Source organism: Ictidomys tridecemlineatus, chromosome 6 (genome assembly GCF_052094955.1).
Source record: "Ictidomys tridecemlineatus isolate mIctTri1 chromosome 6, mIctTri1.hap1, whole genome shotgun sequence".
NCBI lineage: Eukaryota > Metazoa > Chordata > Mammalia > Rodentia > Sciuridae > Ictidomys > Ictidomys tridecemlineatus.
In genome coordinates, this window is record NC_135482.1 from 103,329,174 (window position 1) to 103,343,542 (window position 14,369).

Below are 14,369 nucleotides of genomic sequence, written 5' to 3' on the forward strand. Positions count from 1 at the left end.
TTTAACCCAGGGCCTTCCACATGCTATAAAGTGCTCTATCAGGGCTAGGGATGTGGCTCAAGTGGTAACGCGATCGCCTGGCATGCGTGCAGCCCAGGTTCCATCCTCAGCACCACATACAAACAGAGATATTGTGTCTGCCGAAAACTAAAAAAAGTAATAAATAAATATTAAAAAATTCTCTCTCACTCTCTCTTAAAAAAAAAAGTGCTCTATCACTGAGCTATAACCCCAGCCCTTTTTATTAAACTTTGTTTATTTATTTATTTATTTAGAGACAGGGTCTTGATAAATTGTTGAGGCTGGCTGGGTGCAGTGGTGCATAACTGTAATTCCAGCAGTTTGGGAGGTTGAGACAGGAGGATCACAAGTTCAAGGCCAGCCTTGGCAAATTAACAAGGCCCTCAGCAACTTAGTGAGATCCTGTCACAAAATAAAAAACAAAAAAAGGCTGAGGAAGTGACTCAATGGTAAAGTGCCCCAGGGTTCGATCCCTGGTACCAAAAAAAAAAAAAAGTAGAAATAAAAAGGACTGAGGATGTAGCTCAGTGGTAAGCATCCCTGGATTTAATTCCTAGTACAAAAAAAAAAAAATTGCGAGACTGGCTTCCTATTTGCAATCTTCCTGCTTCAGCTTCTTGAATTGTTTTGTTGGGATTGCTGGGATTACAGGTGTGCCCACCACTCCCAGATCTCTGAATTTCTTTGGTTTTTCTTTTTTAAGTCATAATATTGTATTGTGCAAATGAATATTAAAATTAATTTTCAGGTGACATTGAAAGAATTCATACTTAAAGAATATATTAAACAGCTAATTCCAACTGTTCACAATATTCAGTAAATCTCAGAAGAAAAGGGAAGAGGGAAGAAAAGCAGAATTCCCTATTTTCATGACAATTAAATATGAGTTACTACATGCTTGAATCCCATGATTCAGCAGTGCTCTTATTCCATTCCCCTCCTATGGTTCTGGACTACTGATATAGAATAAAGAAAGTCAACCAAAATTGGATTATAAGCATGCTTTATTGTGATAATGGGTACTGAGAATGATAAAGCAAATGCAAACTCAAACTGGTAAAGAAGAACCAAAAATATTAAGATATTCCTGCTGAAGAGTACAAGACAGGCGTACTCCTTCATGTTGGATCTATAACAGGCATTCAGACCACAAGGGGATAACCAACACAGTTCTATGATCAAACTCTACATCCAGCCAGGTACCTTGACAATCAAGTTCTAGCTCAATGATACTACCTTGTCTTCTCTCAGTCATGGTGAAATAATGATAATATTGTGATGAACTGAAAGCAATGGGTTGATCATACCTATTGGAGAAGCTAGTAGTATATGAATGGATTAGTCCTTAGAAGTGGGCTTATTTTCCTGCATGATTTTCTTTATCCAGTCAAGATAGTTCTTAACCTTTGTGTAGATTCCATAGGTCCCACACTTGGGTCCCCAGGACACCAGGCCAGCTACATAGAATTTGGGGGTATCTTCATTGGGGTCCTGTACAGCAAAAGCCCCACCACTGTCCCCTTGACAGCTGTCAACACCCTTCTCTCCTCCAGCACAGATCATGTTGTTAGTGAAAACATACGCAGCTGCATTCATTTGGGAATTTCCCCCTTTCACTTCTCGGCACTTTTCTAAGGGAGCTACAGGTAACTTTGCCCCTCTGAGATAGAGAACATGATCTCTTTTCTCAGTTCTACCCCAGCCTGAGATCATTCCCAGGTTTCCTGGCAAGAGGTTGTATTCTGAGGAGGTGCCTGGCAGGCAGATGGGGGAGACATTTGGTCCCATTTTCACAGGGTCCCTCAGCTGCACCAGCGCGATGTCATTGTCAAAATTCGTTCGTGAACTGGAGTCATCCACAGATTGCCAACGCGGATGAATAATCACACGTTCAGCGGTAAGCATCTGGGTGCTATCCAAACCTGAGGTTCTCACAGTTGTGGATCCGACATACATAGCTGGGTCTGGATTTTCCTCCACAACGTGGGCAGCGGTCAGTACCCAGTACTCATCAATGAGAGCCCCACCAGCCCACGGGTGCTTAAAGAAGACTTGCCAGGGGAAATTTTTGATATCTGCACGGGATCCTCCAAATATCCTCTGTTGCATTGTAAAGGGCTCACTGGGGACTCCACAGACTAGGAAAGAATAAGAACAAGATGGGAGGGACAGGAAATGATGCTGGCCTCCTGCAAATCCTCCAACCACTCAAATACCTTTGCCTCTGGCTGCAGAGTTCTCCAGTATGAGACAGTCAACCTATTTGGTCAACCATCTCTATATCTGACTTATCCTAGCCTTCCTTAAATATCCCCCTTTGCCAATGTCATAAGCAGGCTCTAGGAGAGTAGTTCAGCACAGCCGGGCATGGTGATGCACACCTGTAATCCCAGTAGCTCAGGACGCTGAAGCAGGATGATCACCAGTTCAAAAACAGCCTCAGCAAAGGTGAGGTGCTAAGCAACTCAGTGACACTCTGTCTCTAAATAAAATACCAAATAGGGCTGAGGATGTGGCTCAGTGGTCAATTGCCCTTAAGTTCAATCCCCAGTACCCCCTCTCAAAGAGAGGTGGGGGGTTCGGCACTGAGGCCAGGCACCCAACTGGGAACCAGTGCTGGAAAACTCCTTCCTCACACAGACTGCAGAGGAGGCAAGCTTTATACCTTCTACTGATGCCCAGATGAAACCTCTATTTAACATCTTCTTTACTGAAGTCCTGGTTGCACCTGACTCCCTCCTAGCAACCCAAAGGTCAACCTATGATGGAAAACAAGAGAGTTCTCTTCTTTGATCTTAACCTCTTGTTCTCCATGGGCTGGTTCTAGGTAAGACTGCTTTGCTATTCCCTAGTACTGAGTTTCAGATGAAGCTGGATTATATCAGTCTCTTGTTAGACAGTCTGAATAGACTTTGAATTGAGCATAATGAGCTTTGTACCCAGACAGAGCTGGGTTCAAAGCCTGCCCCTGACTCTCACTGAATTCACTCATCCATAAATGAGACCTCATAGGATTGCTACAAGGATGTGGAAGAGATAATAAATGCAATAAATTGGCTTGGTCTTTAGTTTTCAATAGCATTGTTATTATTACTAGGATCATTATTATTATTCTTGTTTTGCCCTGTTGTCTTCTACTCAACTCTTGATTTCTGATCTTCCTGTAACCCCCATTTATTTTATTCCTCAATATCTTCTTTCCACTTAGATTTTTTCTTTCTTTCTTTCTTTTCTTTTTTTTGTACCAGGGATTGAACCCAGGGGCTCTAAACCACTGAGCCATACCCAGCCCTTTTGATTTTTTAATTGAGACAGGGTCTTGCTAAGTTGCTTAGGACTTCACCAAGTTGCGGAGGCTGACTTTGAACTTACTATCCTCCTGTCTCAGCCTCCCTAGCTGCTGGAATTATAGGTATACACCACCACACCTGCCTGCCACATAGACTTTTAGTATAATAACTAGGCTATATGGGGCTGGGGTTGTGGCTCAGTGGTAAAGCGCTCGCCTAGCATGTGTGAAGCACTGGGTTCAATCCTCAGCACCACATAAAAATAAATAAATAAAATAAAGGTAATATATCCATCTATAACTAAAAGAATTTTTTTTGAGAGAGAGAGAGAAGAGAGAGGATTTTTAATTTTTATTTTTTAGTTTTTGGCAGACACAACATCTTTGTTTGTACATGGTGCTGAGGATGGAACCCGGGCTGCACGCATGCCAGGTGAGTGTGCTACCGCTTGAGCCACATCCCCAGCCCAAAGAATTTTTTAAAATAATAACAAGGCTATATACCCACACTTCTTTCTGAGTATTGATTCCTCACTCTCAACTTTCAGGTCCTGCTTTTAGCAATTCTGTATCTGCTTACCTCATCTTCATCACCAGGCTCAGCTGGTCTTGACTCTGACACTCACTGTTGCTGGCTGACTTGCCTATTTTGCTTCGAGTAGGCCTGACTCAGTGTGGTTGAGGGAATTCCTGCAGCCCAGTGTTACAACCTTTCACTGTGCTGGACTCTAGAAGACCTGGACTAAGTCCTTTCCCAAGAGGATTGCAGCTGCTTTCAGAAGGTGACTCCCCACTCCACTGCACCTGTGGCTCCAGTCTCTGCCCACACCAAAAACCCTGATTACCTGGAATACATTTGGGCAACTCAGTGCCCAGCACTTCATTCACCCAGCTCCCGTTAACAGCACAGCGATACTCCCCTGGAATCACACAAGGGATACATGTCAACACCACCACATCTTCCCTCTTCCACTTTTTCCTTTCAGGCAGAGGCTGGGATCCTCTGAGATTTGAGAAGGGGGTCAGAACAAATCAACTAGAAGAGAATCTTGAGCATCCCCCAAATAATCCCTCAGGCCTCTACCTTGCTAAAGAAAAAGAAAGAATAGTCTTCAAAGCAGAAGGAAGCAGGGTTATGATAGAGACTGAGAAAGTGCTTCATGTGGGAAAATAATTTTTTTAAATGTTAATAATATAATGAGAATCAATGTAGAAGGGCCTACTTTGTTTCATCCAGCACTGCCAGGGCCTTTACTGCAAGAAAACCAGTCATCAGCAGGGTACAGTTGCACACGCCTGTAACCCCAGAGACTCAGAAGGCGAAGGCAGGAGGATGGCAAACTTGAGGCCAGCCTTAGCATATTAAAAATAAAAAGGGTTGAGGATGTAACTCAATAGTAAAGTGCTCCTGGATTCAATCTCCAGTACCAAAAAAAAAAAAAAAAAAAAGTCACCACCATATGACAACTTGCAGCTGTGTTGGGGCAGCCTTGAACAGGAGTTGAGCACCCCCTTGGCCTTGAGTATCGGGGGCTGTGGAACTGTGTTCGAGGCAGGTGGGCCTCACCTTCACTCCACAAGGGAGTGTGCATCACCCAATGGGACTGGGCCACACCCCCATATTTGCTGTAACACAATCTCTTTGCTTTATTTGGGTGGAATTTTCTATCGAATGTCTCCCCCCTAGATAAAAACAGGGGTTCAGGATGTGCTCTCTCTCTAGCCTCTTGCCTCATGCCTCATTTGTTCCCCTTGCCCACCAGCATGGGAGCTGAGGCCCCAGAGCCATCCTTGAACCCCAAAAAGGGTTTTTCTGTGTTTGTGTGGTCTTTTCGTTGCCAGCCAAATTCAGGAGGGGTGACCCTGACTCCTTCGCCTGTGTGGGCCATACAGCTGGAAGTTCTCCTGTGAGTTTTACATGAAACAACTGGTCCAGGGGGATAACCATATGAAAGGAATGTTGTAGGGGAATTCCTACCATAGCTGCAAAGCTGAGTTGGTGACCTTTGGGATTTTCTTGAGAACATACCCTGCCCCATGTGAAAACTGTATCCTTACCGGAAGCCAAGAGGATGACAGTGTGTGTTGTCTCCCTCATTTCTCTACAAACTCTCCCCAACCCAGAAAGATTTACTGTTTGCCCTCTAAATGTTCACATTCCCTTTCTTTCTCTTTCTCTAGTAGAAGAAACCTACCTCCATCTTCATGTTCCATGTAGTAATATGGCTCCTCACAAGTGTAGCGAATGACAGAACCATATAAAGTATTTTCTGCATCTTCAACTTTACCATTCCGAATGGGTTCAGGAATGCCACAGTCCACAGCTACAAAAGGAAGGGAGGAGACTGATGGTCAGGACAGTTACCCCTTTCCAGGAAGAGTTATGGGGTCTTTTATAACTTAACTCTTTCCAGGAAGAGTTAAGTTATACTTACTTCTTCCCCACCCCATATCCATAAGCACAACCCGAATGAATCTCCCCACACCACCTCTCCATGAGCATCCTCATCAATGGGCATCACCCCACTCTCTAGCCTATCAGCATATACCAATCCAGACTGCCCACTGAAAGCTAAAATGAAGAGCCTGGTTCTTAGAGGTTGGCAGAGGTCCTGGAGAAGCCAGGAAGGCACCCATTTGGAGCTATTAACTATCAATCCCAAAGCCCCTTTCTTAGCCAGGCATGTAGCATGTGCTCCCAGCAACTCAGAGGTTGAGGCTCAAGAATCCCAAGTTTGAGGCCAGTCTGGACAACTTAGTGAGACTCTGTCTCAAAATAAAGAATAAAATGGACTAGGAGTATAACTCAGTGGTAGAGCAGGGCTGGATTCAAGCCCCAGAACTAGGAAGGAGGAAGGGAGGGAGGAAAAGAGGGAGGGTGGGCAAAGTTTCTTTTTCTGCTGGGTGATGGGGGGGATACCCGGGATTGAACTTAGGGGTCCTTAACCACTGAGCCACATCCCTAGCCCTATTTTGTATTTTATTAAAGATAAGATCTCGCTGAGTTGCTTAGCACCTCACTGAATTGCTGAGGCTGGCTTTGAATTTGTGATCCTCCTGCCTCAGCCTCCTGAGCCGCTAGGATTACAGGCATGCGGCACCACACCCAGCTTCAAAGTTCCTTCTTTAGAAGAAATCTGCTAGTCTAGCTAGCCTGGGATCATGCATGGTCTGGGTCTAGAAATTCTTCCATGACTGACTTTCCTTAAAAACCCAACCCACTCTCTCATAACCCTAAGAGTTATTTGTTTTTTTGTTGTTGTTGATTGTTTGTTTTTTCATTTGTAGATGAACACGATGCCTTTATTTTATTTATTTTTATATTGCACAGGCTAGGCAAGCATTCTACCACTGAGCCACAACCCCCGCCCCATACGCTTGATTTTTATGTGCTGATTTTTCAGTTCCCTTGGGGAGAAAAAAAAAAAAAGTTCCACATTGAAGAGATACGTACGTTGACATTTCAGTTTGGAATTACTCCACTTTCCATTGCTTTGACAAGTCGAATAGAAAGATGTTGAGCCAACACTTCCCTAGAGGACAATTATAGATATCAGCATTAATTTATACAGAGAGAGATGGGAAATCAAAACCGAAAATTAAATTGATCTCTGGACTTGGATTAGCAAGGATTCCTCACCAAAAAAAAAAAAGGCTTGGGAACAGTTTAGCAAATGACCCAAAACACCCAGGAGTTGGGGCTGAAAGAGACAACTGTGTCCCAGCATATCCTCTCCCCTTCCCCAGGAAGGCTGAAGGCAGAGAGTGCCCAACTGGCCAAGGAGCCTCATGGCTCACCTAGGACTGAAGATCTTGAGCTGTTCTATGGAACAGGTGTTAATACCTTAATCAAACAGGGATGTTAGGCAACAACTGGACAATTTCAGTATGCTCATCCTGATCTGGTCAGAGATTAGGGAGAAGCCCAAATGGTACTTTACCTCTACAACTTCGAAGCCTTCTTTACAGGTTATCTTCACCATATCTTTAAACACATATTTTGCCTTTTCAGGCTCCCAAAAAGAATTGGCAGAGACTTCTTTTGGACAGGGGTTTGCTTAGAAAGGACAAAGTTGGGACAAAAAAAAAATTTTTTTTTACTAAATAGTTGGAGACTGTTCTATTTACATCATTCTCACTTTCTAATATCATTCAATTGTTCTCAATTCCAATGCCTCACATTCGAATATGGCAGATAACTAAAATAATATGGTGTTACTAACTAACCATCCCTAGGTTGTCCACATTCTCAGGTCTAGTTGAAGGGTTACTATGTTGGAGCATTTCCATCAATAACTGACAGATTTAGATCTTCTGGAGAAATTGATGTATCCCAGAATTCTATCCAAACAACAGTCTACCTGTTTTGAGTCTACATTGTTCAAGGACCTTAATGTCACCAGCTGAAAAAAAAAAAAAAACACTTTTAGGTTACTCACGATCTCCATGGTAACGAAATTTCCAGCCTTTTTTTTGCCCTGTTAGATCAGTTTGAAAGATGATATCAAGAGTGTTACTCTTGGTTTCAATAGTCAGGGGCCCAGGGAATCCATTACCACAGTAAGGACCAAATTGTTGGTTTCTTGCAACAAACTGAAAGAAAACAAAATGATCAAATCAGAAGAGAAAGAATTTAAAGGGAAGAGGTTAAATGGAAGGTTTAAAAGGGACAGTCAGGCACAGTGGAACATGCTTATAATCCCAGCTATTCTGGAGGCTGAGGCAGGAGGACTGCAAATTCTAAGCCAACTTCAGCAACTTAGCAAGGCCCTGTTTCAAAGGAAAAAATAGAAAGGGCTTGGGGCATAGCTCAGTGATAAAGTGTGTGCCTAGATATACATTACTACAAAAAAAAATTAAAGTACATAATAAGGGACAGGAAGAAAGATAGTTTTATCTTCAAGGAGAAGTAAATTGGGGACAGAGCAAGAATCATCCACCACGCACAACTAAACTGTCATGGCAGTTCCCCTTTGAGTCAGCTGGTTCCACATCAAAATCTTCTCTCCGCATAGTGACCACCACTTGGAACCCTTCTTCCAGCTGGATCTGATATTCACACCTTGAGTTCTCTGGATATGGATTGGGGTAATTGGGACTTGCAATCTCCCCAGTCAATGTAGTAAACACATCCCCGCTGCAGTTGACTAAGGGAGAAAAAAAGAAAGGAGAAATCAAATACAGGGTCAAGCAAAGAAGTTCCTGCACCAAACTATGATTCCTTCTGTCATAAACTGAGAGTCCTCCATTCAGACTAATCTAGGATCCATTCCCTGACTGGAGCCCACCCAGAGCAATTATACACCCAGTGCTTATTAATGGGGCTATCCAATGCCTATGAGATTTCTATCACTCTTATGATAGGGATATGAACAACTTTAGGCAGACTCTTCACAGGCATCTATCTTGCTTCTCCAATTAACTAACTTTATACTGTGGCTCTTATGTAACTGTTTGGATTTTAAATGTTTCCCAAAGTCCCATATGCTAACGGCTTGGTCACCAGCCTGTGGCACTACCAGGAGTTGGTGGAACCTTAGAAGGTAGAGTCTAGTGGAAGAAAATAGATTATTGGAGGTGTGCCCTTGAAAGGACTACTGGGACTCTAACCTCTTTCTGTCTCTCTTTCACTTCCTGACTGTCATAATGTGAGCAATTTTGCTCTACTACATGCTTCCTGCCATGATGTTCTGCCCTCACCACACACCCAAACAATGGAGCCATCCAACCATGGACTGAAAGCATGAACCATAACAAACATTTTCTCCTTTTAAAAAAAAATATTTTCAGTTGTAGATGGACACAATACCTTCATTCATTTATTTTATGTGGTGCTGAGGATCAAACCCAGTGCATCACACATGCTAGGCAAGCGCTCTACTACTGAGCCACAACCCCAGTCCACATTTCCTCCTTTTAAATTGATTATCTCAAGCATTTTGTCACAGCAATGAAAAGCTGACTAACACACCTTATCTTGTTCCCCTCCTATGGTTCCCCACTCATTTAAAGAAGAGCCTAATCAAAATTGGAAGATGGACAAAGCCCTTTCTGAGGCCTCAATACATTCCAAATCCCCTGGAACATGAATCTCTCTTAATGCCAAGCTCACCTCCACAATTCCTCATATCATCATGGAGAAAGTATTCTGGAGGACAGGAACAGAAGTAACCACCAATGAAGTTGTTGCAGAAGTGGCTGCAAGGGACATCTGCAAAATCTGTGCACTCATTTACATCTGTAAGGAGAAAAAGATTGAGGTCAAGCACAAAAGTCTAGAAGGAGGAATGGAGTTAAACCCAAAACTATAAAGGTTAAAAAAAAAAAAAAGAGAGAGAGACACTAACTGTTAAAGATTGTCAAAGAACCACATTTCAGAGTGCTATTATTCTACATTACTTTCCTGAACTATGATTCCAAAGTTGTGCCCTGTCATTGTACTGCTATAACGGAGCTCTCAATGCCAGAGATCCCTGATTTTTCTTGCATACAGAGTGTTTCAGTGCCAGACACAACACTCTGCAGGCCAAACATGTGCTGTTTTCTGCAGCGAGGACATTAGTTCATCTATCTCTTGACACCACATTGGTCCTTCTAGCAGATCTAAGCAATACTTTGACTTTGTGACAAGTTCTAACTTCATTCTAACCTGGAGACAGATATAGAAGTGCCCAGAATTTGAAATTTGAATGCCACATTTTGAATTGGTTTGAGTATCCTACATTCCTTATGTAATTTTTGGCAAGTGATTAACTTTATAGTTTTCATTTTCTTTATCTTTTTATGGAGATAATGATACCTACCTTGAAGTGTTGAGACCATATGAATATAGGAAATTTTCTAATATAGTACTCAATTCATAGTGGTTCTCAATAAATTAAGATTTATTATCTACTATCAACAGTAGCATCATCAATCGCCAATAAAATATGATCATGTGTTTGAAATTCACAAAGGTAATTGATGAATTGATGGAAGGAGCCAGGCCAAGTCAATACTTTGTAAAAGTTATAAATAGAATCCTCATTTAATACAGTATTTTTACTTTTTCTAATCTTGTAGCTGGATCAGTAAATCATACACATTAAGGGTGAGTCTTACCTATGGCAACATAATATGCAGCAAACCCAGTAAATCGTTCCTCGTTGGAGAAGTCTGACTTAAAGGTCACCTGGAGTTTATTGTATGGGATTTGGAACTCCTCCACAATTGGGGAGTTGGGATTCTTGCTGGTCCTCTTTCCACAGAGTTTCCCTTCCTCAGTGCCCCCTGACATTATCTAAGAGAAGAGTAAAAATGATGTTATTAAAGGGGAATATTTTGGCATGGAGGCGATAAAGTAGAACCTTGACCCCCATAGAACTACCTGACTCCAGGTCCCTGAATGTCTGTGGCTCTCCCCCAATCATCCCTCTCATTCCTCCAGCCCAGCCATGGTTGGTCTTCCACCACCATTCTGCATGGTTTGTGATATACCTGCACTGAGTCATATGCGCAGTCCTCTGACAGTTCTATGTCCAGATGAGTGAAGTAGAGGCGAATTCCATACCCTTCAGGAACTTCTATATCCCAAGATTTCTCTATCTCATTGGGGTATGCCTGAGGATAGTTAGGGGACAGGATCTCCCCATACATGGTCGGCTCAGCATAAACCCGTGCCAAAAGAGAAAACAAGACAATGCACCTGAAATTTAAAAGGGGGAGGGGCACAGTAATGTGGGTAACCCAGGTACCAACAGCCTCTTGTAGAATTCGAGCATTTGTCCCAAAGGAAAGAGAAAAGGACACCTAGCAGGCCATGGAAGAAAACCTTAGCTTGGAATAAAGAAAAGGCCTAGGTCAAATCAAAATCCTTTTCTTGAGAAGGTGAAGGGACTGGAGTCCATGAACATTTCTGTAGACCCCCCAATCACTTACCACGTCTCTGGCGATGTGTCCATGTCTCTGGTCCTAACTCTCTGTTCCTCTGGACTTTGGAGCTAAAGTGGTGGATGGCCTGGCTATCCGTCTGTCAAACACAGTCACCCTGCTTTGGTGGTGAGAAGCACCAGAAGAATAACATAAGTTTAATAGAGCCACACTATCAGTCTTCACACATGACACCTGGCCTCTCACACCCTCCCTGGTCAGACTTCACTAATTTTCTACACTGGAACTAAATCCTATCTTTCTCCCATTGCTGCTCTGACTTCCTCCCAACTTTTCTCCGGAGCAAGTAGTTTCTCCCAGTTTTCTTCTTTTCTGTTCCTCACCTCTAGGCCCCCTCAATCAATCTCTCTCCTGGCCCCACAGAACAATAGCCCCATTTCCACCCAGGTTTTCGGGATTCTGCCCACCTGACCACCCGGCTAAGATAGTTCCCCTCCTTTTCCACCACAAACCTTTTCTCACTTCAAGTCAGCCCTCTTTACTATGGTTAGTATAACATGGGTTTCTGTTGATGTCCCCAACGACCACTGATGGAGGAATGAGATTCTTTCAATAGGGGAGGGCAGGGTCCTTGGGAGAAATGGTCTGAGAGGGGAAGTACTGCCCCCACTGAGACAGGATTGCAGAAGGAAGGAGAGAAGGGGCAGCTAATGACAAGAAACAAAATCTTCCAGAGTTAGTTTGTTTTTTCCTTTACTAAGAGAGGATATCTTCCTAGAAAAGTCCTGCCAAAATAGCTTTTAACCCTGAAAACAATGGTACTGTGATGGGGTAAAGCGGGGTGGATGGGATCAGCCTAGGAGAAATGGGTTGTCTCTAATTCTGTCTTTTTTTATTCTTCTCTTTCCAGCCCACCATCTTTGCCCCAAACCTTTCTCTTTGTGGTTCTCTGCCCTTCTTTTCCCCTCCCTCAAAGCTCTGCTCTTCATTTTTAAAGTTTTTACCTTCAGAAACTGATGGGAGCAAGTGGGTCAGCCCTCTCGCTCCTGCCAGTGGTCATGCTGGGCGACCCTGCTGGCTCCCAGGAGCAACGGCTTGGCCTCGATGCTCCCTCTGCAGGAACTTCCGGCAGACCTCCCTGGCCTGGTTCTGTACATAAGATTCTCTATCCAAGTGTGCATGTCCGAAATTCCCTGATCTCAACAAAGAGGGGGCTGGGAGACCATGACACAGAGGAAGGGTTATTCAGCCTTGATCCTGGAGCTCCCTCTGCTTTTGAAACGAGAACTGCATCTTCCTCCCAGGCTCAAGTTCCAGGGTAGAAAGGAGGAATGGGGGAATTTCGCAGATTGCCTAATGCTCTTTCCCAGCCAAAGGGTGTGTTTCAGAGTTTTCAGGGAAATCAGGTGACTTATGGGAAAAGGAGGGAATTGATACTAGGAGAAATAAAACCAAACCCATAGGGGCTGGGGATGTAGCTCAAGCAGTAGCATGCTCGCCTGGCATGCGTGCGGCCCAGGTTCGATCCTCAGCACCACATACAAAGATGTTGTGTCCGCTGAAAACTAAAAAAAAATAAATAAGTGAATATTTAGAAAATTCTCTCTCTCTCTCTCTCTCTCTCTCTCTCTTTAAAAAAAAAATAACCAAACCCATAAAGTTCAACCCTCTCCCTGTGAATCATGGATTAAGGAAGAGGAGTTGTCCCAAGTGCAGTTCATCCCAACCTTCAAGGCAAATTTAATGGTTGGATAATGATTTATACCTAGGCCCCAGATGATGTATTTTCCTCTTCCTAAAACCTCTTCCCAAACATCTCAATGCTAGCCACCAATCAAGATAAATCCCAGGGTTGGGGTTGGGGCTCAGTGTTAGAGTGCTTGCCTGGCACATTTGAGGCACTGGGTTTGCTCCTCAGCACCACATAAAAATAAATAAATAAAATAAAGGTACTGTGTCCAACTATAATTAAAACATTAAAAAATAAAAAGAGAGAGACAAAACCCAACCTCTCAACTATTACCTTTGGGGCCAGATGTGCTTTGAGAAACAGGATGGATTTTACTAAGACAATGATATATGTGGACCCCAAAGTAAGTAACATCTCCTTCTTTGCCTTGCTCCAGGTGTGACCAAAAACACGGTCCTTGCCCCTGATGCAATCCAATAACGAGGACCTTTGAATATAACCCTTACTGCCCTGTCACTGCAACTTATTTTTAAAATAGACATGTTTCTTTCTCCTTCCCCTGCTCATCCGAAATCTCTCCCTCTCCTTAATCTCAGGGGAAACAGGATTACCCCCCTTCCCCTTCCTGTCCTTGAGCACTCACCCACCAGAGAAAGAAGTAATCCAGACTTTGGGGATGGCACCAGAAGACCTCAGAGAGGACTATCTCCAAAATTAACAAGTGAATTACAACTCCGGCAGAGAATATGTGGAGTGTAGTCTTTGAATTCCTAATTAAAAGCCTTGTTGCTGCTGATGGGCAGAATCACAGCCTTTGGGACAGGAGTTCCCTGTTTCTCCTTTGCTAGCAAAGCAATAAACCTTCTTTCCTTTTTCTCAAAACTGTGTTCTAGTTATCGGATTGCCATTAGGGGCAAGGACCAAGCTTTTGGCAACAAATTTGGTACCCCAGGAGGAACCCGAGAACAACTCGCATTCCAGTTTCCTGGGGCAAGCCTGGCTCTCCAAGGCCATACTGAGGATGTAAGGCCAACTTGCTAAGAGAGTTAGGAGACAAATGGGTCTGCCTCAGGTTGAACCCTAGGAGCTGTTCCTGTGAAAAAGGGAGGGAGTGAGGGATGATCTCAGCAGCTGCCGAAGCTCCTTTTGCTTCAGGGAACCCCCATGTCCTCTCTGTGAACAGTATAGGTTGCTCCATAGTAGTCCACTTAAGGAAACTGAACTCAGGAAAGTTGCAATAACCTTGGCCATTTGGTAAATCCCCAGTGTGCACACCAAGACTCTTGATGCCAACACTTCTGGTTCTTCTTTATGGGAACATCTAGTCCCTCTTTGTGAGGACGTCTGTGACACCACTGGTGTAGGAGTCATGGTTAAGAACCTAGGGATATTTACCCCTTTCTGGTCTGTTCTAGGTTCTCATCTGTTTCTCTCTGGTTGTCTGTCTGTATTTTTGTTCTGTTTGTATCTGTTACTGTCCCTTTTTAGATATAACCCATA

At 43.4% G+C, this 14,369-nt stretch overlaps 1 protein-coding gene across 3 annotated transcripts; it reads right to left on the bottom strand.

The window, feature by feature from the left end:
- Positions 1-1,007: 1,007 nt before the first annotated feature.
- Positions 1,008-12,398, bottom strand: C1s (complement C1s). Of its 3 annotated transcripts, none has more exons than XM_021735247.3 (12): positions 12,184-12,396; positions 11,228-11,336; positions 10,787-10,994; positions 10,412-10,589; positions 9,423-9,548; positions 8,258-8,457; positions 7,750-7,903; positions 7,252-7,367; positions 6,765-6,843; positions 5,506-5,634; positions 4,156-4,230; positions 1,008-2,159 (listed from the first exon to the last, which is right to left on the bottom strand). In XM_021735247.3, the coding sequence occupies exons 2-12, from the start codon at positions 11,248-11,250 to the stop codon at positions 1,360-1,362; spliced, it is 2,088 nt and encodes a 695-aa protein (XP_021590922.2). In that variant the 5' UTR covers positions 11,251-11,336; positions 12,184-12,396; the 3' UTR covers positions 1,008-1,359. The 3 variants fall into 3 exon arrangements, with proteins under 3 accessions (XP_021590922.2, XP_005338362.2, XP_021590923.2); XM_005338305.5 differs by having other exon boundaries at positions 11,228-11,339; positions 12,184-12,395; XM_021735248.3 differs by lacking the exon at positions 4,156-4,230 and having other exon boundaries at positions 11,228-11,339; positions 12,184-12,398.
- Between the last annotated feature and the right edge of the window lie 1,971 nt (positions 12,399-14,369).

Bases quoted from the DNA above. Each gene is read 5' to 3' on its own strand.
- C1s (XM_021735247.3), bottom strand. From the start codon at position 11,250: ATGGACACATCGCCAGAGACGTG. The intron at 7,904-8,257 runs GTGCGTGGTGGA...GTTTTCTTTCAG, and splicing joins ACTGCCATGACAGTTTAGTT to TTTGTTGCAAGAAACCAACA. The intron at 4,231-5,505 runs GTAGGTTTCTTC...GTGTGATTCCAG, and splicing joins CATGGAACATGAAGATGGAG to GGGAGTATCGCTGTGCTGTT.